The 21,051-nt window shown below is 35.3% G+C and overlaps 2 protein-coding genes across 2 annotated transcripts; both read left to right on the plus strand.

Annotated features, from left to right (window-relative positions):
- The first annotated feature begins 4,717 nt into the window (after positions 1-4,717).
- On the plus strand, positions 4,718-8,711 carry LOC306869570 (serine protease FAM111A-like). The gene is made up of 2 exons (XM_079416331.1): positions 4,718-4,777; positions 6,112-8,711. The coding sequence occupies exon 2, from the start codon at positions 6,247-6,249 to the stop codon at positions 7,897-7,899; it is 1,653 nt and encodes a 550-aa protein (XP_079272457.1). The 5' UTR covers positions 4,718-4,777; positions 6,112-6,246; the 3' UTR covers positions 7,900-8,711.
- Positions 8,712-10,133: 1,422 nt separating this feature from the next.
- LOC306870497 (serine protease FAM111A-like) lies at positions 10,134-20,676 on the plus strand (the record flags this gene model as incomplete). Its single annotated transcript, XM_079417809.1, is given in 8 exon segments — positions 10,134-10,176; positions 13,271-13,360; positions 13,439-13,501; positions 14,015-14,074; positions 17,991-18,053; positions 18,729-18,791; positions 18,908-20,407; positions 20,410-20,676. Coding segments are annotated over 7 exon segments (2,085 nt in total). The 5' UTR covers positions 10,134-10,176; positions 13,271-13,291.
- Between the last annotated feature and the right edge of the window lie 375 nt (positions 20,677-21,051).

The following is a 21,051-nucleotide window of genomic DNA, read 5'->3' on the forward strand; positions in this document are numbered from 1 at the left end:
CTCCTAATAATCCCCATCCACTTGATTGGCTCTATGACTCTCTCTCCTCTCCACCTGTAGCTGGTGTGTGGTGAGCGCACTGGCTCCGTTGTGCTGTGGCTGCCGTCGCATCATCCAAGTGGATGCTGCACACTGGTGGTAGTTGAGGAGAGACCCCCTATATGATTGTAAAGCGCTTTGGGTGTACAACAATACGCTTTAAAGCGCTATATAAATGCCTCATTCATTCAAGATCTATAGTACCAGCACTGATATTTTGCCAGAATTTTATTTAAATCTAGTGGTCTGCAGAGGTTTTTATTGGGTTATGTTTAAGAGGGTGGTTTATGAGAATATATAAATAATGAAAAATAATAATAAAATATCATTAAACTGATTAAAAAAAGAACACTGGAAGTCTATTAGTTGTCCTCACTAATATAGTGAACACGTCTGTTTTATGTGTCTGTGTTTGTACCAAAAGCATATGTTGGGGACAAATTTGTTCCTAGAAGTGAGCTAAACCTGATAAAATCCCCTAAAACTTCCTTTTGGGGACATCCTCATTTGTTAAAATATAATTTATTATTAAATAAAAATAATATTACAGTGTTAATATGAAGACATTTTCTGTATTGATTTTTTTTTTTTTTTTTTTTTTTTTTACAGGTGTTTTACCTGTATTTTTAAATAACTTTTTACTGTGGATATCATTTTCTGACAGTGCAGGTCACACTCAAACACCATTTCATGTATCGGGTCTAATATATAATTGCCACAGGACAACAATTGCAAGTACATTTTCTGTCATACTTGCAGGAATGTAATATAAAATAATAATGCAGAGATTTTCAGATAAAATTAGCAAATACATATAATATAGCCACATGGGGTACATACTCATTTTATGAGGATACTCAGCAAATTATAATGATTTACCAAAGGTTTGTATTTTAAAAATAAACAAGTAACATCTAAGAAATAATTAAGGTAACAGGAAAGCACATTAATATTGACGCTCCTCGTGATTATTACAATATCACCAAAAAGAAAATGAAACCACATGCTTTAGTGGGGAAAAAAATTATTTGATCCCCTGCTGATTATAGTTTTGTAGCAAGGTGACAGACATACAAACTACACAACAATAAAGCCAACAAAAAAATACAAAATATACATTGCAAAAAAATAAAAAAATCTGCCTCAGATACAAAAAGAAACTTTAAATCATTTTGTTCTACCGTCAAAAAAATTGCAGAATCTGTAAAATGTTAATTATTTTACCAAAATAAGAGGATCATACAAAATGCACTCCAATATAGTAGGTGGCGGTATGTACCTTTAATCATGATCTTTAACCCGCGGGTAAAAATCTGAAGAAGAATTTTAAATATTTTGCGCGCGCTGCACGAGATCAGTCAGTCACACGTGCTCTGTTGGAGACGGACGCCGCGCACTTTCTACTGCTTCATTTAAACTAGGCCTATATTTTAACACAAAAATATCATGTATAGTGTTTAAAAATTAAATGTGGTAAACGCAACGACATTAAATTGTTTGGATCAGTGGTGTTTTGTTCACTTTCGTTTGGTGTTCGTCTCCATTGTGAGGCGTTTGCTGATTACAGGATTTTTTAGGGGCCGTTCACATATCGCGTCTTTTGCGCGCTCAAGTTCGCTATTTCAAATGTAGACGCGCGGTATGCGCGCTCATAATGGAAGCGACGCGGTCGCGCAAAGTGGTCATAAACGCCTGCTCGGGTATGGGGTGTGATTTGTGCATTTGCTTTGCAAACTAAGCAATCAACGTGTCGATCGTCGCGTCCCTTGCCGTGAGCAATGACGTATGATGTGCGTGTGGATAAACGCCTGGATTAATACTTAGGTTATATTCAATTATCTTTAATATTGGATCTTTTTAATTTTGGATATGATCATAACACACACGTTTTTGTGGGTTGGGCAACAGCGTAGACGCTATTAGTAATCAGTATAATAATAATTAGTATAATTATATTTGCGCAAGATTTAATATAGTAGGACTGCAACAAGTGTTAGCTATATTACTTAAGGCTGCCAGTTAGAAAAAGGTAAATCAATTAATTAAATCTTGAAGTTGGTATTTGACAGATTTTACTGTAGCCTACAGCAATTTTATAAAACTATATATTTGGTAAACATGTCTAAATGAAATGCCTAGCTTAAAAAGGGTGTTAAAAATAACCCAGAGCCAGTGATATGTTAATATTGCTATATGTTGTTGTGTTAGTATAGTTTTGACCAATAAATTTGTTTACACAAATATTAATTGCTGGATTATTTGGCTAAAATTTTGTATTAACCAGTATGTTATTGTTGTTATTATTATTATAGTCATGTTAAATTTTGAAATTTAGTTAAGTTCAGTGCACTGACGACATTTAGCCTACATTCAATTAGAGCAAGGATTCAAAATAAACAATTTTGATTATATCATGCCGCGCGTTCTTGACGTAAAGTCACACAGGAAATCACACGTCCAGGACGCGCGGTTTGCTGTCAAATCGTACGCTTTTGACGTGCCAGTGTGCAATCAGACGCCCGAGCAGGCCGCGCCGCATCGAGATAAAAACATCGCAACTGTTCAGAACGCCTCAAGCGCACCGCAGGTCATGTGACAAGAACCAACCAATCAGCTTCCTCACCTTTTCCGTTACTTTGTAACCTCAGCAGCGTTTTTGAAGTATGGGGTGCACCCAAACACTGCGGCGTTTTTTACTTTTCTTAGTAAATAAATCTTGTAACAGAGTTACAGCAAGGGTTTTTCGGTGGTGGAAATCCATTGCTGAAATTTCCTTGTAACGGAGAGCGCAGCTGATGGTTGTTTAGCAACGACAGACGCCTCCGGAGCGCAACCGCCCGAGCGCTTTGGAAAAAAGGAGAAAGCGGCGCGCCTTGCGTTTTCCACGCGTTTTTAGGCGCGATATGTGAACGACCCCTTATGTGTCTGCTGAGGAGGATAATATTATTGGTTGGCTTTTAATGAATACAAGCTTCAAAGAACGATTCAGAGCTGAGCGGCTGAATATAGTGCTGTAATTCTACAGGAATGTCCACTTTTGGTATGGCAAGATGTCTTAATGTATTTATTTTTCTTACTTTTAAACTTGGGTCACATTATTAGATTATCTTTTGCCTTTATGAATACACATACATGACTTAAGCTTAATGATTTTTTAAAATCTTTTTTTGTGCACATATTTACCCATAAGGAAGGTGACACCAGTGACAATTTTAAAGAAAAATGCATTTTATAAAATGGCTGTTGCGCATGTTTTCAATCATAGTATAGTCATTAAATTAAGTAGTTTAATCCATTTGTATTCTAGTTTTTCACAATTCCCTAATAATAAAGGTAACAAACGGTGAACACCAGTGACACAGCTCCACTACTTTCATTATATATTTAATATTTATTCATCATATTTGATAGTTATGAATACATATTGTATTTAAAATGGTATAAAACATTTTCTCTGTACATTGCTGTGGGGACGAGCTGTTTTGCGTTGCTTGGAATTCTTTATAATTAATTAAAAAACAAACATTGGTGGCTCAAGAAGGTGTAATTGTTCTAATTAAATATGTTTCATTTTAAAATGTAAATAAATTGTAACCGTAAAGTGTTTTTCAAGTGTAATATTTCTGTAAAGGCTAGAGACAGAAAATGGACATTTCTATTTTTTGAATTTGATCAGTTATAACTCATTAAAGCCAATGTAAAGCGTGATGCATCAGAATAATACACGCATCGTTGGGCTCATCATTTGTATTTGTCCTCTTCACAGAAACACCGAATCGCCAACATCACTCTTGATCAGCATCGCCATGAAGAAAATGAATAATTATGACATTCTGAAATACTTTGGGGTGAGAAAATGCAAAACATTACGAAGAATGGATTATATCTCTTATTTATAAAAAAAAAAAAATGTAATTTCTTAGCTTGGCTATATACATTCTTATGTTGAACATTGTATTGAATTGTTTAGCCTTAGTGTGATTGGTTATAGTGAAGATTGTCTATTTCAGAAAAGGCAGCCTGACATGACAAGGGCGTCACAAACTGCTGAGAGTGCTCCGGTAAGGCCATGATATTTAAATAATGATGATTCAGGTCTAAGTTATATTCCCGGTCCTATGAATCCTGTATGAGAATCAGACCAAAATATACGTATTACAATAATAATGCCAAATGATTATTTTTTTTGGTGTTGCATGCATATTCAAAGCTAGTGTATGGCTTGCAATATAGTAATAATGACCTGCTTTTTTCCCCACTCTCATATTCGTGTTTTTATTTTCATTTGGGCGTCAGAGCACATTTTGAGTGGAATGGTGCATGTTACAGAAACTGAGAATCTTTGAGTGCACTTTTGTTTAATTATGCGTGGCAATATTATAAAATTCAATGCTAATTTAGTAAATGTTGTTAATTGTTTTTGACTCAAGTGTATTTAATTGATAATAATACATATGCTATTTTAATACTGCTATTGCCATTGTTCTAGGAAAGAAATCATACAAGCAAGAAAAACGAAAAGGGGCTTGGTAATAATGGCCGTGATCCATTAAAGGTATGTTGCATACTGACATATTATAAGCTGCTTTAAATATCCATATTGTTTTTTTGTTCATTTACATTGGTGCTTTCATATTAGCAATTTGACGACATTTCATATTCATTCACTCAGGAAAGAACAAACAGTTTTTGTAAGGAGGAAGTCCGAGAGGGACTATCAAAAAGTCATCTGCAACAGGTATGAGACTTTTAATAATTGAGGTGAGACATCTCTTGTAAGTGAATAAATGTACCCTCATAAGGTGTTTTGGTAACCAGGGTTATTATTGTTAAATCCAGAAAAAAAAAAGTGTTCATAACTTGAAATAAATGTATTATTAACAGAAATAAAATATAAAACAAACTATTTTTTTAGTCTTTATTTTAAATTAAAGTACTAAAGTAACTTTAAACTACATAGACATGTAAAAGTTACAAAAACACAACAGTTACTAAAACTTTAAAATTATATATATAAAATCTATTTCAAAATATTAACAAAAACTATAATAGTATATCATACTAAAATAAGACTGCTTGGTAGGCTACTTAACAAGCATTATTATTGTCATATACCGTTTTCCCAGCTACTAGCTGATAATTTCTTAAAATCTCAAGACTGATCTTTTAATCTAAAACAGTTTCACTGAACATTACTAGTAGTGCACCTCTTGTCCTGCAGTCTGTTCCACTTCATGAATAACATAAAGACTTTTTTTAATGAAAGTGCACAATATGCACCGATCATTGACTTGATATCAAATCAGAATGTAATTCATAGTTTTCAGTCACGTGACCGGCTCGAAGACCTGGAGGGCAAAACATCTATAGAACTGGAGCACAAGCCTCTCAATTTTCCATCTGTTTCCCAGTCGCAAATATTTAGATCACCTCTCAAGAAAATAAAACAAAGGTTTTGGCCATTTGCGATCCATATTAAGCACCCGTGGCAATATTTCAATCATAAACAGTGCGACAAAACGTAAAAACACGTGCCTTAATATATTTAAAACAGTATTAAAAGATAAAATTCAGTAATCACCATATTAACAACGCATAATTTACGTAGACAAAACAGATGAGGCCGGAATATGAACGCAATCCACTTAATGGTTCGGTGTTTTCCTTATAACGGGTTTTCTATGGGAAACCATTTAATGTGAAACTTTGCACATTGTGTTTATATTCTGAGTTCATCTGCTTGCCTGTACAAAATTATACATCATCAATAAGGTGTTTCCTGAATTTCCCCTTTTAATATCTGCGTTTTACTACATTACTACTAAATGCAAACTGCGTAAAAATAGCTGGCGGTCAGTGGAGCAAAGCTTCGTTTTGCCCCAGGTGGGCGTTCCTATAAGGGTGTGACGTCATAAACTATCAATTGAATTGAAAGCTTGTGGAAAAAATGAAATCTGGAAAATTATTTGTATACATTATTTTACTCAGTATTGCTAATGATTTTACTGAAGTCCTTCATTGAAATGTGTTTAAAAAATGCTTTGTGTATTACTGTTCTTCTGAATTCAACAGAGTGCTGAAGGGCAAAGCAACACTTTTAAATTCTGCTACAAATCTGAGACACATGCAGTGGTGTGCAATACATCCAAGACTGTGCTTGATGCTCTCAATACAAACAAGAATTTCATAGAGTTTAAAAAAGACAACATGGAGAAAGAAATAGTGATCCAGAGACGTGAAGGAGCAGTTCCAAGAGCGGCTGTGAAGACCGATTTCCCCTGCTGTCTCATTGAAAGAGATGAGCTCTTAGATATAACCTTCATCAAAAAAGGTGTTCCTTCAAAGAAAAAAACAACTGAAAGGCTTTCATTATCCAATGAAGCAAAAAACTTTGTAATCTTTTACATTAAAACAAAAGGCGGGAAGAAAGTGAAATATTTAATGAAAAACAATGAGCTGAGGTTGAAGGTTGATGATGTTTGTGTGTATGCATTCAAAGAAGACCGACTGAAGGCTGCTCTGCGGCGTGATGGGCGATTCACCAATGTCATATTCGAGAAACACTGTGTACTTTCTGAGTTTGGGAGCAAAACGATCCATGATATGTTAAGAACTGTAGAGCATCTTGATGGAAAGCATTTTGAGATCATTGTTAGGAGAGACAAAAAACAGCCAGATAGCCAAGATGATATCTTGAGTGATGTTAGCGCTGAAATGAATGAAGCTTCAGCCGCTGATTTGAAAGAAAATGTTGATCCTAACCAGCATCCCATCAACACTGAACAAGAAGAAACAAAAAAGAAAAACGCAATGAAATCCACAAATCTTTCGACTAATTCTCTGAAAATGATTCCAGACTCCAAAGAGACTCTAGCAATTCTGCGTGCTCAGTTTAAAGACTTGCTGGAGACATTAAAGCAGCGAGAGAACCTGAGGAAAAAACCTGAGATCCTGAAGTTCTTCAGAGCAGAATATGATAAATGTGTTCAGAGTTTCTCTGAGGTGAAGAAAGTGAAGCAGCTCATGGGACTCTCTGACTCTGTGTGTCAGATTCGAGTGGAGGAATCCGCAAGAGGAACTGGCTTTTTACTTTTTGACAGATTCATCCTCACCAATGCTCATGTTATTGGAGAATTTGACCCTTTCACCAGGAAGCTTTCAAAGACCTTCACCGCAGTATTTGGCTATGAAGATTTGGAAGCAAAGGAGACCAAGTGTGTACCGGTTAAGGAACATGTTGCAGCATACTATCATGGAAAGATCAACACGGACGGGTATCTTGACTTTGCTCTTCTTGAACTGAAAGACACGGATGAAATCGCTGACTGTCCTGGATTGCTCAGTCGATACATTCATGCCCCCCCTCCTAACCGTGGTGGGATCTGCATTGTGGGACATCCAGGTAAAGGGGTCAAAAAAATGGACCCCTGCTTCATAATTGGGAAAGAGAATCTCCAAGAGGCTGCAGATAAACACATCTCTGAGAATGTCAATTTCATTCATGTGATGACACAACAGTCTTTGGCAGAGAAATGGGAAATGCATGACAACCAGATCAATTATAACTCTTGTTTCTTTCATGGATCTTCTGGCTCTCCAGTTTTTGATGAAGACTGTTATCTGATTGGCGTTCACACCGGTGGCTTCGCGTACAAAGGAGAAAATTGTAAAACTAGGAGCATTATGGAATACGCCTATTCCATGCAGCCTATCCTGGAAAGTATCATCACTCAGACCAAGAAAAGTGAGAGATCTGACATCTTAAAATTACTCTCTGAATATAAATCTTTAAATCTCAACTGGGAAGACAATGATGTGGACATGGAAGAAGATCCTCAAAATCAGGAAGATTTTATATGAATAATGGGACAGTACAGCCCTGATTGATGCCACATCCATCTACAGTCAACATTTGAAGTGGATCAAAAAAGTTCAAAGTTGTCTTAAGACAAGAACACATTTTGGTTTTAGGACAACTTTGATGAAAGGTTTTGATCCACTTCAAATGTTGACTAGTATATTTGGATGAAATACAAAACTTTCACTTATCTTGAGGTATTCAGGCATGTTCAACCTACAATTTCATTCAATAATATATACTGTATTTAGGCAAATGTCTATTCATTGTTATCGTTGGTTGCGTTTTTTTTTTTTTTTTTGTCATTTAACTGTTAATCCGGTTCTTGTGTAACATGTACATTATGTTTCATGTTATGGAGCAACCAGAAAACACACTACATCCTGATCTCTGTTAGATCAGACAGCATTATTGTGTCTATAATTCCAAAGGATAAATTATATTTAGCTTAAATTCCAGAAATCCTCAATACTATATTTTAAAGTGATAGATCGACACAAAACGAAAATGCTGCTATAAATGATTTAATCTCAATTTCATACCTGCACAATTTTTCTGCAGAACACAAAATATAATAAGAAAAAAAATAGTTTGGAACAGCATAAGGATGATTAAATCATGACAGAATTTTTGGGTGAAAGATCCATTAAGGGGTTAACAATAAACTTTTTTCTTAAATATTTTTGATTGCTCCAGCACTGTTCAACGCTGCAGACATTTGTAATCGGCCTACAGCTACACGTATAAATCTTCTGTTTTATATTTTAATTTTTTCTAAGTGTTTTGTGTTTTTGCCATATTAAACGATCATGCTTAACAAAATAGTTTGGCTGCATTCTTGACTCTTAACAAAAGACCTTTTAGGTTGTAAACAATATATCAATTAATATTGTGAACAGATTGTTGTTTTTTCTTAAGATTTATGCAATAAAAATCCTGCTGCTCATCTATAAGTGCTCCTCTATAATAGATCGACACAATAAACAAAGGAAACTCCGTTCTAAGCTGGCCCTTTAAATACCATGAAAGCAGTGAAGGTTGCTCTTCATGTAGAGGATCATTATCATGTGGATGAAGAATTATTGAATATTTGAACAAGGGATTTTATCACCCAGATGCACGAGGGTCCTACAGTGCACTTCATACTCTAACCTGAGTGCCCTGGTTTGACCTTTGACCTTTCACCCTGAGGAGAAGAGCTTCCTTCAATCATTCACAATCCTGTTTGTTGTAAATAAATCACATAATGCTAAACAGTGCGTAACATAAATCACTAGAAGACCACAGACAGTTGTCCTTACACAACATTAATAGAAAATCAGTTAATATGTTAAGATATTTAATGTAAAGTATTCCTCAAATTATCATTTTAATAGTATTTCTGCACCGTGACCACCACAGGGGCAGAAACATTTATCGTGTAGCCATGCATACTTATTAGACCATATCATTCTAGCATTTAGTGAGCACGAAGCCTCTGAAGGACTGGTCTATGCGTCCTTTTGTTTGAGAAGCATGTTTGGCCAGTAAATTGCCTACAGGAAATGCTTTTGTTTGACTATTTTGTTTAATCTATCATTGATTAAGAGATCAGAAGAAAATGTCCCATTTTGGTTCTTAAGTGCTTTAATCCAGAGGTTCAGGCCTGATCCTGCATGATCATCCTACGGAGTTCAGTGCCAAACCTGCACCTGTCTGTCATTTTCAAATAATCCTCCTTGGTTTGATGGTTCATGTGTGTTTAATCAGGGTTAGTGCTAACTTTCACCGATTTAATGGATTCACAACATTTATTCTGTTGTATTCCAGATCCATTGACCTGCATTATGTTTTAGCTTATTATAGCCTGTTAAATGATATATCATAATTCAAAACATTTACTGTTGAAAAACTAATGTCTGACCACAGACAAATCACTTGCTCAAAAATAAATAAAATAAAAGTATTAATTATTAATAAAGTAAACTAGCCTACACCATACAGATGGGCTGAAAACAGCTGAAAACTAACTGGATACAATCTATACTTACATTAAAGAAGCTATCAATCTGACTGAATAATAATATAAATTATTTATTTGAAAATATTCAAAATAATTTCTTTTAACCACACTTGACAAAGTATATATATTTCTCTCGTTATTCTTGACTCCTACAGAATATGAACATCATAAATTCATGTACTTCAAATAGTCTTTACTGGGCGTGGACTGAAGAGCAGGAAATCAGATGATCTTGAGAGGAAACCAAAGAGAAAGAAACACGTACAGACACGATCAGGTAATTTTTAATTGTTGTATCATTATAAACAATAATTATCATTATTTTTTATAGATATTTTACAGAACGAGTAAAGTTACCATACTAACATGGCTTATTATTACAATCAACATTTCTTATTTTCTTTCAAACGCACTGAGCTATTATTTTGGCAGAAAACCGTTAAACCATAGATGCAAACTACTCATGTTTTTGAGATTAAAATATAGGTCACCTATGAGATTTGCTTAGATCCAATGAGCAAGTGTTTTTATGAGGGGCTCTTATAAGGGTACTTGTGATCTTACAAGGGTAAATTAAGAACGGGCCGGTTGCAGACTGGTCATAACTTTATCAGTTATGAAAAGGTAGACTGGTCTTATTTGTACTGGAAAAGTAGGACTGATAACTTACTAGCAGTTGCCCAAGTGGTAGTATTTTCTTTACTCTTTAACAAACTATGTCTAAAAAGGGTAATATTTTAATTATTTAAGGTCTGATGTGGGAACAGAGAAGAGAGAGAGGGCAAACATTTTGCCGTCTAATTAGCCAATATTGTCTTAAATAAACTACATCTTTTATAACATGGGATTTTGACCAAATATATTCAATCTTGATTTTTGTAAAATGTTGCAACAAAATGTAAATTACAATTGTTTGTGTGTGAAAAATTACTACAGTAACTACAAATGAGCATGTAAAACAAATATCTAAAAAAAAAAAAAAAAAAAAATGTGGAGCATTCCCCCGATTCTCACCTTTTTCCCATTAAAACGCATCTCTTTGTTGACAGCAACAGATATAAATGATTCTCATGACGAATTTGGGAAGACAGTTGGTAAAAATTGTAAGCAAATGCAAATTATAAGCGACACAAACAGATCTTGCAGAGCATCACTTTACTGTCAGTTCAGCGGAAATCAGCAACTGCCAGCAGGAAGTGGCTGCACCTAAAGACCGGACGTCAGAGGAGGCTGCAGCTGTAGAACCACATGCACAGAACGACACAGAAACTGTCTTTTACATATGTAGATACACCAAAATGATCCTAAAAGGCCTTCTAAATGAATATCGGTCCATTGCATAACTTCATAGTAACCCATATCGAGTATCATGCTCTAATCACTCATTGTGTATGCCATTTTGAATAGTTTATAGGTTTATAGTCATGTTTAGTATGTGTGTGTTTGAATATTCTTGCTTAAAACATTTCTATCAATCAATTTTTTGTGAATTAGACCAATCATCGTCCAAATTATCCGCAAGAGCTAAAATATTGCGGTCATTATTGGCAATGTATCGCCTTGGTGATATTGGTGATAAGGGTGATATTGCGTAGATTGTCCATGAACTAAGGCTCTGTGTAGTAAATGCCGCTCCATCTGAAAGCATGTGATGGAGATTTACTACTAATCACAGAACCGACTTTACTGACAAGATGCGCATAATCATCGCATTTGATTATTTGCACAGTAAAATTTATTTGTTACTCATTCTCTCAAGAAGAGAAAACTGTCTCTCCATTCTCTCCCGTGCTCATTTGCAATCCTAAACCAGAGCAAATAACCATGCCTAATTTCAGCAAAAATGTGTGTATTAACTTGCTTACTTTGTATTTTTTAAGTCCTTACCCAGCAGGCTCATTTTCTCCAGAATAGTCCTAAAACAAGAGAAAATGGAAACACTTTACATTAGAAAATATGGCACTGCAGGACATGCATACAAAATACTGAAGAGCTCAAGTTTGGTTAAAACATTTATAGACAAATCTTGCAAGTCCAGTCAAGTCACCTTTATTTCTATAGTGCTTTTAACAGTACAGATTGTGTCAAAGCAACTTTCCAATATCAAAATAGTGTGTCAATAATGTAAAATGACAAGATTAAACACTCAATTTTGAGTTAAAGGCATTTCGTTATTGAATTCAGTGATGTCATCGTCCAGCTCAGTTCAGTTTAAATAATATCTGTTCACCCCCAAAAATGTATTATGTCATAATTTACTCAGACCTGAATGACTTACTTTCTTTTGTGGAACATAAAAGAAGGTATTTTGAAGAATGTTGGTAACAAAGTTGTTTTGGTTACCAATGACTTCCATTGCATGAACCAAAAATAATATTTTAAATTATATTCTATAGTTTACGTTAGGCCATTATAGCCTAAATGTTTATGTGTAATACATTTTAAGTTTAATAAAATAAAAATAAAAATCTAAAGCTACTATTTGTAATGTCTTCTTAATACTTTCTCATTTAACACAAAAATAGCATTAAATAATCTTTTGGGGGTATTTTCATAGCCAAATGTAATTAGCGATTAATTAGTTCAGGGCTGCCTAACCCTGTTCCTGGAGATCTGTCTTCCTGCAGAGTTCAGTTCAAACCCTGACCCTAATTAGTTGGTTCAGTTGTATTTGATCAGGGTTGGGCACCCCTGAATTATAATTAAATCAACACATCATGCAATTAATTAGAATTTTTTTTTTTATCAAATGGCAGCCCTAATTTATTCATACATTTAACAAATCATTAATTCATATATTATTTATACTCATTTTATACATTCTTTTTTACTTCACATTTATGTTGATGTAAAGTGATTTATCTTAATTGTTGTTTTTGTTGTAAGGGATCACGTTCAATCTTCCATTTAGATGAACACAAACACACCAAATTAACTGATATGACTGTTGAAATGGGAAACAATACATACAGCTACAATCACGCACCTGTAACATTATACTGCATTCACATGCTATAGCCGTCTTATTCATTTTCTTAAAGTTTAATATAAGAGAATTTGTCATTGTACTATTTTATCATATAGGCTATGTTTTTTATTGTTATTAATATTAAGCCACAAATGAATGTTAACTAATGTTAAAGATCAAAATAAGCGCTACAGATGCGAGATTAGTTTTAAAGTATATCACTATTTGGAATGTGTTTAACTTTTTGAATTTGGATACTAGTTTCTTTTCTTGTAGGTTGAAACTGATGGTACTGTGACAGTAAATTCATCAATGAGGGCTCCTGTCTGTCTGTCAGCAATAATTGGAGAATTGGACTATTTCTAGCAACATTGTTCAAATAAAGTGATTGCTCTATTCATAGATACACGGAACGACCAAAAACATGCCTGAATCACCACCCAACAAAAAATTAAAGCAGACAGACCTTCTGAGCTCCTTTAAACCGTCTCCTGTGAGTGACCGTTATCTTTCTGTTTAGCCACTGCATTAGATTTAGGCTTATTTTTAATGGTAATGTTGTCTCTTTCAGAAAAAGCAGACTGCCACAGATGGTGAACCTGGAGAGACGTCATCAGTTAGTGACAATGTTCAAGTACGGTCGTGATACTTGTTTAAGTGTTTTAGGCCTATGAAACAAGTTAGGTAGCTTGTCACATTTGGCTGGATACTACAGTGCTTGAGGGTTATCAATATTCCAATATAAAATCACCAATTACTTACTAAAAAATACAAATATAACGCGTCCAATATGCTATATCTGTTAATTCCTTAGCTTTTTATCACTAAAACAATTGTGATATTCCTATAGAAGATGGAATCATTATTCTTTTTAACTCAAAACATTTGAACAGGGGCACTGTGTTGTGGATATAAAGAAAAAAGCTACAGTTGGAATAAAAAAAAAAAAAAACACTTTTCTCAAAACACATTTGTTTCCCTCTCAGTGTGAATAGAACATTAGTCTGTGAATTTTTTCACTTTGCTACATCATGTTTGGTGTGATAACATATTGCTCTTACCTATCCTTTTCATAATTTAAATTATGATAGAAATCTCTAGACAGTGGTAAACCTGTATTAATTTCAATGTTGTTGACATTTTGCAGGAAACGATGACTCGTTCACTTAAGACAGAAGCAGAAGAGCGACCCTCAAATCTGCAGCAGGTAGATCACCTAAAGTGATACTAAACCCAAAATACTGAAAATCCTCTGATCATTAACTCACCCTCACGCCGTCCCAGATGTATATGGTTTTCTTTTGTCAGATGAACACGAATGGAGATTTTTAGAAAAATAATCCATCTCTGTGAGTCCATGTAATGGAAATGTACAGGACCCTCAAAGTTGATGCTAAAAATGTACAGAATGTAAACATGACAGGAATCCATTTGACCCCAGTGTCTTCTGAAGCAAAACTGTAGGTTTGTGTGAGAAATTCAAAACCTTTAACTATCAAGGGGGCGTTCAGACTACACTTTTCACTCCACTGACTTCCATTTCTTGTCTCTAATGTGGGAAACACAAGCTCAGACAAATGTCAATTCACAATTGGTAAAATCTGCCATACGAATTCATATCACGTGAAGTCACGTGACCAACAGAAGATGTCTTAGTGTGTCCTCTGAAAATTTTGAATTTCAATAATGCTTTTCTTTGAAATGTTATCTTGAGGGGTTTTCGTGTTACTAAACAATATTCATCTGTAAATTATGGACCATTTATTTATTTATAAAATATTTTTTAAATTATTTAAAAAAACACATTTTATACTATTTTTCAATTGATGCAGTATTTAAGTTTAAAATGGAGCAAAAGTACTTAAAATCCATTAAAGGGTTACTCCACCCCAAAATGAAAATTTTGTCAATCACTTACCCCCATGACGTTCCAAACCCGTAAAAACTTCATTCGTCTTCGGAAAACGATTTTAGATATTTTGGATGAAAACCGGGGGGCTTGTGACTGTCCCATTGACTGTCTTGGCCTAGAAAAGTCCATCTGCCATCAGTGGTTAAACAGTAATGTTATGAAGCTACGAGAATACTTTTTGTATGCAAAAATAAATTTATTCAACAATTTTCTGGTTCAGTGTAGAGCCTTTTTGGTGAATCTATGTCTATATATCTATGTCTATATATATATATATATATATGTATATATATGTGTGTGTATGTATGTATGTATGTATGTATGTATGTATGTATGTATATATATATAGACATAGATTCACCAAAAAGGTATGTATGTATGTATGTATAAAAACACACACATATACATACACTCACCTAAAGGATTATTAGGAACACCATACTAATACTGTGTTTGACCCCCTTTCGCCTTCAGAACTGCCTTAATTCTACGTGGCATTGATTCAACAAGGTGCTGAAAGCATTCTTTAGAAATGTTGGCCCATATTGATAGGATAGCATCTTGCAGTTGATGGAGATTTGTGGGATGCACATCCAGGACACGAAGCTCCTGTTCCACCACATCCCAAAGATGCTCTATTGGGTTGAGATCTGGTGACTGTGGGGGCCATTTTAGTAAAGTGAACTCATTGTCATGTTCAAGAAACCAATTTGAAATGATTCGAGCTTTGTGACATGGTGCATTATCCTGCTGGAAGTAGCCATCAGAGGATGGGTACATGGTGGTCATAAAGGGATGGACATGGTCAGAAACAATGCTCAGGTAGGCTGTGGCATTTAAACGATGCCCAATTGGCACTAAGGGGCCTAAAGTGTGCCAATAAAACATCCCCCACACCATTACACCACCACCACCAGCCTGCACAGTGGTAACAAGGCATGATGGATCCATGTTCTCATTCTGTTTACGCCAAATTCTGACTCTACCATCTGAATGTCTCAACAGAAATCGAGACTCATCAGACCAGGCAACATTTTTCCAGTCTTCAACCGTCCAATTTTGGTGAGCTCGTGCAAATTGTAGCCTCTTTTTCCTATTTGTAGTGGAGATGAGTGGTACCCGGTGGGGTCTTCTGCTGTTGTAGCCCATCCGCCTCAAGGTTGTGCGTGTTGTGGCTTCACAAATGCTTTGCTGCATACCTCGGTTGTAACGAGTGGTTATTTCAGTCAAAGTTGCTCTTCTATCAGCTTGAATCAGTCGGCCCATTCTCCTCTGACCTCTAGCATCAACAAGGCATTTTCGCTCACAGGACTGCCGCATACTGGATGTTTTTCCCTTTTCACACCATTCTTTGTAAACCCTAGAAATGGTTGTGCGTGAAAATCCCAGTAACTGAGCAGATTGTGAAATACTCAGACCGGCCCGTCTGGCACCAACAACCATGCCACACTCAAAATTGCTTAAATCACCTTTCTTTCCCATTCTGACATTCAGTTTGGAGTTCAGGAGATTGTCTTGACCAGGACCACACCCCTAAATGCATTGAAGCAATTGCCATGTGATTGGTTGATTAGATAACTGCATTAATGAGAAATTGAACAGGTGTTCCTAATAATCCTTTAGGTGAGTGTGTGTATATATATATATATATATATGGACCCAGACACGGTTAAATTTGGACCGACGCCAAAACCAACATGCTATTTTAATCATAATCCAAATGAGTTTTCAGTGCAGTGCGCAATTGTGATTCCGCGCTATATATCTTTGAGGCTTCTACTTGGTTTGGCTGCTTCATCTATGTCCGATCACAGCAGCTGTAACAGCATCGCTATAGCAAAGTCATTCACTCACTCACTCGAGGCAGGCAGATTTATCCACCGGTCAAGTGCTCTGGGCCTGGCAGGTGAACAGGCAGTCTCATCGTTTGCGAGCAGTGCGGAGCAGTGCAAATATTTTTATTTATTTTTGCTGACTAAAAGTGAAAATGGCGTGCTCAAAGCTGCCCGATGATTAGAAAAGTTGATTTTGAAAACCGCGAGTTTAAAAGTGAGTGGACAGAAAAATATGCGTTCATGCTCCCCGTGGGAAGCACAAAATCAATGCGTTTAATCTGTAGCGACACGGTAGCAATCATCAAAAGTGGTAATGTGAAACGCCATTATGAAACCAAGCATGCACATTTTGAACAAAATTACCCTCAGAACACAGAGTTAAGGACCACAAAAATAAGCCAGCTGAAATCATCCTATGAAGCTACAAGCAGTGTAATAGTTAGATCAGCCACACAACAGGAGCGGGCAACGGAAGCCTCACTAAGAGTAGCATGGGTTCTGGGAAAACACAAGAAACCCTTCTCTGATGCTGAAATAGTCAAGGGTCAAATAATTACAAATTATTCAAAAAAATAGATTTAAGGCTTCAAAGTAATTAACAGTTGTTTTTTGCTTTATTTCTTGTTTCTTTTAACGTATACAGGTAGTGACTTATTTCTATTTTAAAATGAATTAAAAAAAAATGTTCAATGCCCATTTACATTTGTGTAAATGTAAAAAAAATAAAACATCCTTTTCTTTGAGTTGCAAGTTCTAAGATAATTATTGTTACATTCTTATTCTTTTATATTTATACCTTCCAGTTTAATACTGAAATCTAAATTAGTTTTTTCATCTATATAATTAAAGTATTTTTTTATTCAAATAATGATGTTTATTTTTCCAAATAAAATTTTATATACATTTATTTATTTTATTAATGATACTTTTTGGAATATCTATAGCCACTGCGGTGCAAACTAGTCTGGATAAACCTTCAGATTTTGATGATAAAACTCTCCCGTTTAAAGAAAGGTCTCTCATCAGCCAAATGTTATTTCTTTTGAATTTTATTAATTATTGGGGTATAATTAAGATTTATTCTTTCTTTTTGATCTTTGCATATTGTAATTCCTAAATAAGTAATATAATCTTTTATTGGAATGCCACAAAATTCAGACAAGTTACTAGGTCTTTCTTTTAAAGCAAACAATTCACATTTTTTAAATATTTATAGCTAACCCTGATACTAAATATAATTCATGAAGACATTCAAGAGCCACTTTTAATTATTTTATGTCTTTTAAAAAAAAACTGTTATTGTTCTCATCCTCTTTGCTTAGCCTCTTCGTTAGATTTAGACTTATTTCCAATGGTAATGTTGTTGTCTCTTTCAGAAAAAGCAGACTGCCACAGACAGTCAATCTGGGGAGTCATCAAAAGAAAGTCACAATGTTCAGGTAAGCTTGTGATTGTCAGCAACGGTGGCTGTACTGAAGCACATGATGACAAGAAATATCACAGAACAGTCTTTAATCATTAATCTAACTCAGAAACTCGGGAGAATCACATGGAGTAATATATAGAGCAAAACTAAAGACGAAATTGGAAAACTAATCAGTAACCATGGAAACTAATGATAAGTAGGAACACATGCAATACGGAAACAGGGAAAAATCAAAGTGCAAAGAAACTAAACTGACCGAAATGGTGACAGTGAAATTTGTTTTAGGCCTATGAAACAAAAAGCTTTAGGTAACTTGTCACGATCTATAGCATACCACAGTACCTGAGGTTTATTAATATTCCAATGTAAAAATCATCAGTTACTTACTAAAAATGTAATCAGTAGCTTAATACAAATGCCACCAAATTATTTTTTATCTGAAATTGTCAAAGCCATGAAAGACAACTTTAATATCTTCTGTACAACAGCAGAATAGCTGGAATTGAAAAACAATAAGTTTCAACTGTAATAAAACATCACTGGTCAATCACAGCAAATATTTTTGACTGTTAATAATTTCCTTATCTCCTCCACAGTTTGTGATTTTTGCTTTGCTGCATCATGCTGGGTGTAAATTATGATATAAAGCTGTAAGCCTGTTTTAACATCACTGTTTGACATTTTTAAGAAAAAAATGGATCATTCGTTTAAGAAAGAAGGTGAAGAGGGATCTTCAAAACCTCTGCAGCAGGTAGATCACTGAACATATATTCAAAATTAATAACCATTGATTACAAACATTTCTTCAGTGGACTTAACATGAATGTTTGTGTACATAACGGATGTTTTTTTTTTCTAATTTAACAGGAAGCAGAAGTGAAAAAACACAAATTACAGTTTCGTTTAAACTCCAAGACATTTTCGGTGTCATGTAATACATCGATGACTGTCCTTAAGGCTCTTATTGCAAGCCAAAGTTTCAGGAAGGAAAAAAATAAAAACAAGCAAAAAGAAATACTCATCCTAAGGTCTAAAAGCTTTCCTAAAGCAGCTGTGAAGACTGATTTTCCCTGCTGTCTCATTGAAACTGATGAGATCTTAGAGATAGACTTCATCCAAAAGGATGGAAATGGTTCTACAAATCAAACAACTGCAGATCCAGATTTCAGTAAGCCTGAAACATTAGTCACCTTCTGGGTTAAAAAAGACGGAGGACTGAAAGCCAAATGCTTACTGAAGAGCAAAGCCCTGAGGAGCAGAGTACATCATGTCTGTGTGTATGCATTCAAAGGAGAGAAAATCAAAACTGCTCTTAAACGAGATGGACGATTCAGAGATGTCATTTTCCAGAAACACTGTGCGCTTTCTGAGTTTAGTCACGATATAAAGCATGAACTGTCAAATTCTGTAGATGATCTTAACGGAAAGGATTTCCAGATAGTTGTTGTCAGTGATAAGAATCAGCAAGACAGTCAAGATGATTTGACTCTTGTCAAGACTGAACCTAATGCAGCTTCAGATGCTGATGTGGCAGAAACTGTAGGCTCAAGTCAGAATCCCATCGACACTAGGCAAGAAAAAAAACAAGATGGCGAAACAAAGTCCTCAAATCCTTCAACTAAAGGGTATGCTGCTAAACTCATGGTAAATTCTGAAGATATTCTAGGAATTCTGCGTGATCAGTTTCCAGATTTACTGAACACATTAAAGCAGAGAAAGAAACTAAAGAACAAGTCTGAGGTCCAAAAGTTCTTCAGAGCAGAATATGGTAAGAGTGTTGAGAATTTCTTGAAGGTGAAGAAAGTAAAGCAGCTCATGAGACTCTCTGACTCTGTGTGTCAGATTCGACAGGGGGGGTCTGCTTTAGGAACTGGTTTCTTGCTCTTCGACAGATACATCCTCACTAATGCTCATGTTATTGGAAAATCTGCTGATGTTACAAAAGTTAACGCTGCACAGTTCACAGCTGTATTTGGTTATGAAGACCTGGATTCAGATATCAAGCACATACCAGTTAAACAACTCACAGCTTACTTCTCTGGAAAGAATGATAAAGGAAGGTATCTTGACTATGCTCTTCTTGAGCTTGATGACGTTGAAAACATTGCAGAGTATCCCAAATTGCTTGATTGTCACCGTCCAAACGATTCTATTAACGGAGGTCAGATCTGTATTGTGGGACATCCGGGTGAAGGGGTTAAGAAAATGGACCCCTGCTTCATCATTGAGAGGGAGAATCGACAAGAGGCTGCAAATCAATATTTAATTAATGTTATAAATGAGGTGTGCTTCAAACAGATATGGGACTTTTCAGCATATGAAAACAATATCACTTATAACTCTTGTTTCTTTCACGGATCTTCTGGCTCTCTCCAGTTTTTGATGTAGACTGCAATCTGATTGGCATCCACACTGGTGGCTATAAGTACAAAACAGGAGATAAAACTTGGAGTGTTATGGAATATGGCTTTTCCATGCAGCCCATCCTAGAAAGCATTAGAGCACAGGCTAGGATAAAAGGTTTGACGCATATCGTCAGTGTCATAGATGCCCACAGCAATGTGTCTCTGACTGCAGCGCAACAGTATCAGAGCAACATTGAGATGGAAAGTGCTGAAGAGTCCGACGAGAACTGAATGAATCTGTCCACCAGAGGTTGCGTTAGACTTTAATATTGTCCGTCATTTTGACGTCATAATCTATTATTACCCGTCATTTAAATTTTTATATTTTAATTATAATAACCCATTTTTATTTTTGTTCACGTTTTCATTTTTATTAATGAGCCTAAAGGACGAGCATATTTATTTATGAAAAGAATAAATGAACCAAGACTGCGCCACTTTTCATGTTCAACACTAAAAACAACAAAATATACTAGTGCTGGGTAAAAGAAAGAAAGAAAATCCTTTCTCTGTTTTAATAGATTCTTATTTTTATGATCCAATATCGTTTCTTAACTCCCAATCGATGCTGTTTTCATTTGATGAATGCACAGGCAATAGGCTAAG

Source organism: Barbus barbus (genome assembly GCF_936440315.1).
Source record: "Barbus barbus genome assembly, chromosome: 5".
NCBI lineage: Eukaryota > Metazoa > Chordata > Actinopteri > Cypriniformes > Cyprinidae > Barbus > Barbus barbus.